The sequence below is a fragment of the Silene latifolia genome, chromosome 4 (genome assembly GCF_048544455.1).
Source record: "Silene latifolia isolate original U9 population chromosome 4, ASM4854445v1, whole genome shotgun sequence".
NCBI classification, from domain to species: Eukaryota; Viridiplantae; Streptophyta; class Magnoliopsida; order Caryophyllales; family Caryophyllaceae; genus Silene; species Silene latifolia.
The window spans coordinates 64,112,239-64,116,592 of record NC_133529.1 but is presented as its reverse complement, the minus strand read 5'-3'; the positions used below and the strand labels follow the sequence as shown (position 1 = coordinate 64,116,592).

Below are 4,354 nucleotides of genomic sequence, written 5' to 3'. Positions count from 1 at the left end.
GAGGGCGAACTAGGGTGTGAAGCCACTCCCGCAAGTGACTCCACCACAACCACACACACTACAGTATCACAGCTGTCACGACCCACAACCGTCACAACACAACCATATCACCACCGTCACCACAACACCCAACCTCCGATGATCAGCAGATAACAACAATTATGAAGCATATGCAATCTCAATCAATTAACAGTACTGAGTAGGGAAACCCTACCTCGTCGCAAAGCATGTAAGACCTCCATACACAGCCACGCACGACTCCAATAAGCATCCTAACAATGATAACCATCTCCTATTACACAACTATACTCAAAGAATTACCCAAAGGAACACAAGGCAGAAACTTACCTAACATTACGCATCGGCGGTGACATAGACGGCCACCACACACGTCATCCTTCCCCAGCGAATCCCGTCCTTCTGATGGTGAAGGTTTAGGCTATATACATTAGAGTGTAAAGAGATGAGGTGATAGGAGAGGGAGATAGGCTAGGGTTAGAGAAAGAGAAACTGTCGAGGAAATGGGGAAAATGAAATGAATCTCGCGAACTTGTATTTTATATTAACGTGTCGATAGCAGCCATACTCGGTCGAGTACAGAAGTACTCGGCCGAGTAGGCTCTACTCGGTCGAGTATAGGTGATACTCGGCCGAATAGCCTCAGCTAGGTCGAGTAAACAATCCTATAAACTCATGTTACAAGCCTGATTCCTCACCCAATCATCCCTAAGGCCTGTTTGGTCAACAAGATCGGTCAACAACGTTCTTAAATATCCTGGGTATTACATTTATGCAAAGCAAATATTCGCAGAACAGGGGATTTGGCAGACTGCCGTGGGGTCGGCAGACTGCCGTGGCAGACTGCGGTTTGTCCGGCAGACTGCCGTGGCAGACTGTGGTGGGGTTTGGCAGTCTGCTAAAATCCCTGATTTCGACATCTCCCTTTTCCATTTGGTCATCTTCAAGGGTTATTTCTTCCTCTAACTTGTTGACATAATCCTGCACATCATTTGGAAACACAACACGCAGCCCTTCTTGCTCCACATTGTTAGTTAAGGTCACCTCAAGAGGGTCCCTTTGACATAAATTATACACTTGATGGACAATGGGTTCAATTATATTTAAGAAGTAGCATGAATGTGCATCGTCGGGATATTTTATTGCATCATAGATATTCTATGTGAGCTTCTTTCCGTCAAATTCCATAGTTAGGTTCCCATTAGACACGTCAATCTTAGTTTTAGATGTTTTCATGAAAGGCCGTCCTAAAAGGATCGGAGTGGCCCTCGAATCGACTTCCATGTCAAGAACATAGAAGTCAGCCGGAAAGGTCAAATGATCTACCTCTACCAACACATCCTCCACCATTCCCTTTGGGTATATGTTTGAGCGATTCGCAAGTTGGATCACTACATCGGTTTTCAACAAGGGTGGGAGTCCTAAAGTCTCATAAAGATTATAGGGCATTACATTAATTGACGCTCCTAGGTCTAACATGGCATGGGTGAAATCTTTCTTCCCAATAGAGCAAGGTATAGTGAACATCCCCGGATCGCCACACTTCTTAGGAAGTGACTTTTTGAAAATGGTGGAGACATGTTCACTCACCTTCACTTTTTGGGTTCCCTTTTTTGAGTTTCTACTAGGTGTACAAAGTTCCTTAAGAAACTTTGCATACCTCGGAACACCTTTCAAAAGATTAAGTAAAGGGATGTTTACTTCACACTTCCTAAAGGTTTCATAGAGATCTTCATCTCTTTTAAACCTCTTAGAATGTGTGAGAGCATTAGGAAAAGGTACCTCCACAACATATTCTCTTTGGATCTCCTCAATTTGATCTTTTGTGTTGTTGCTTTCTTTCTTTCCTTTGTCATTGCTCAATGGACTCTTCACTTCTTCCTCATTAGCTTTTGAGGGTGTCTCTTTCTCTTTCTCAATCACAAGCTCTTCTTTAATTTGCTCTTCAATGTCAATGACCCTCTCATGTGACTTTGCCTTTCTCTTCTTCTTTGGGGGAGATTCTAGAGTTCTCCCCTTCCTCAATGTCATTGCACCTGCATTTTCCTTTGGAGGAAATGTTGTAGATGGAATTGAGTTGGAGTTCTTTTGATTGTTCTTGGCCATTTCTTGTGCAATTTGGCCAAGTTGGATCTCAATATTCTTCACCCTTGCATCACTTGGGATTTTATCCGCATCCATCTTGTCAAATCTCTTGCTTGTCTCGGCTTGCCCTTTCATACGTATCTTGAACATCTCCTTGGTGGATAAACCTTCATCTCCTTGTGAGGAGGAACCTCCCCCTTGAAAATTCTTGTGGTTGCCTTGGTGACCTTGGTTACCAAATTGGAAGGATCCTCCTTTTGCTTGTTGAAGATTGTTGTTTCTTTGATAATTTGTGCTTTGACCTTGTGAGTTGGAGTTCCTCAAGTGATTGAATTGGCCATTTTGAAAGCTTCTTGAGGTATCCCCTCCCCAAGAAAGGTTGGGGTTGTCCCTTGACCCAATGTTGTAAGTGTTGCCATTTGGGTCATACTTGTAATACCCTCCCCCATTTGGGTTCCTAGAGTTATATTGACCATGCATCATGACACTCACATTCTCCTTGCTTATCCCTTGTTCTTCCATGATGGGGCAAGTCTCCATCGGATGTGGACCTTGACAAAAAATGCACTCCACATTAGATCCTTGTGCTCCTCCTTGATTCTTTCCCACTAGTTGAGCTACCATTTTTGTAAGTTCATCCACGGTTTTCTCAAGCTTGTGGTTGGAAGAAGAAGGCGTCTCAATGGATTTAAGAGTCTTTGACCCCCGGCTTCTTCCATAATTTCTTGTGCTAGCGGCCAACCTTTCTATGATCTCATTTGCCTCCACCACGGAGTAGTTGTCAACCCCACCATCCGTAGCAGAATTCACCATAATTTGGTATTGTTGAGTAAGACCATCACAAAAGTTCACCAAAAGGTCATCACCACTTAGACCATGGTAGGGACATTGAGCAACCAACTTCTTGAATCTCTCCCAATACTCATACAAGCTCTCACTTGCATCTTGTTCCGGAGAAGTAATGGTTTTATTTGCATGGTTATGTCTTGAGTCGGGGTAGTATTTTTCAAGAAAAGCCGCTTTCATGTCCTTCCAAGTACGGATTGTACCCGGTTGAAGGTAAAACAACCAATTTTTTGCCGCATCTTGTAGTGAAAATGGGAAGGCTCGCAACTTAAATTGATCTTCCGTGACACCATTGGGGATGGCACCTTCACACATCATATGCAATTCGGAAAGATGGCGATTTGGGTCATCCCCCGCATGTCCATGGAACTTTGGGAGGTTGTGAATGAAGTAACCTTTTAATTCAAAATTAGCATTAGCCCCCATGGGCGGGTAGGCTATACATAGTGGTTGAGTGTCGTAATTTCTTGCCCGGAGCTCCCTAATAGTCCTAGTATCATTCGCCATGGGAGGGTATTCCACTTCTATTGGGTCTACCGAAAGTGGTTCAAAGGTTTCTTCTTCAAATTGGTCTCCCCTTTGTGGTCTTTGATACCACGAATTTGTGAACAACCAAGAGTATGCTCCGAATGAGTCTTCTTCAACGGGAGTGAAATCACCACCTTGTTGGGAACTAGGCATAAACTTTGACACTACACAAAACAAATTAGAACTACCACTTACCTCTAACAACAAGAAGGAGATAAGAACAACTAAACATAAATTCAAAACTCAAGCTTTTAGCTATGTTGCCCTTCCCCGCCAACGGCGCCAAAATTTGATAATTTAAAATACTAGGTCGCTAAATACTAGAATTAAACTATCAAATTAACAATTTCTAAAACCAAACTCAACTCTACACTATGCAATTAAGAATAGTAGTATAGCATAAGTAAGGGTCGAACCCATGAGAAGGTCTAACAACTAAAACTTGACTAGTGAACTAATTGAGATACTAATCAAGACTTTATAAACTATTAAGACACTAACAACAATTTAGGCTTAACAATTTAGATTAATCACAAACAATGGGTATTAACAATGACAAACAATAGGTGAACATAGACCAAAAAGGAGGTTTGGGTTGATTGGTAACATGAATGTAAGGTAAAGTTGCAATCTTTTCTAACAAGGCAATAGCACAAACACTTAATAAGCACAAAGTAATAAAGAGAAAGAACTTGGTGTAACAAGGTTCAACAACTACTTCCTAAGCCTAAAGATCCTCTCTTTTTCTTCCCTCAACAATTACTCAACCACTTATGTAAGATAATGACTACTTACTCCTAAGTTAGAGTAGTTGGTCCTACTAATATGGTCACCTAATTGAAAACCACAACAAGGTTTGCATAAGAGAGCATTAAGA

General features: G+C 41.9%; 1 protein-coding gene across 1 annotated transcript; it reads right to left on the bottom strand.

The window, feature by feature from the left end:
* Positions 1–1,176: 1,176 nt before the first annotated feature.
* Positions 1,177–3,630, bottom strand: LOC141651586 (uncharacterized). Its single transcript, XM_074459291.1, has one exon. The coding sequence runs from the start codon at positions 3,628–3,630 to the stop codon at positions 1,177–1,179; it is 2,454 nt and encodes an 817-aa protein (XP_074315392.1).
* Positions 3,631–4,354: the final 724 nt, after the last annotated feature.

What these genes read in the sequence shown, in the direction of transcription:
- LOC141651586 (XM_074459291.1), bottom strand. Translation starts at nt 3,630, where the DNA reads ATGCCTAGTTCCCAACAAGGTGGTGATTTCACTCCCGTTGAAGAAGAC.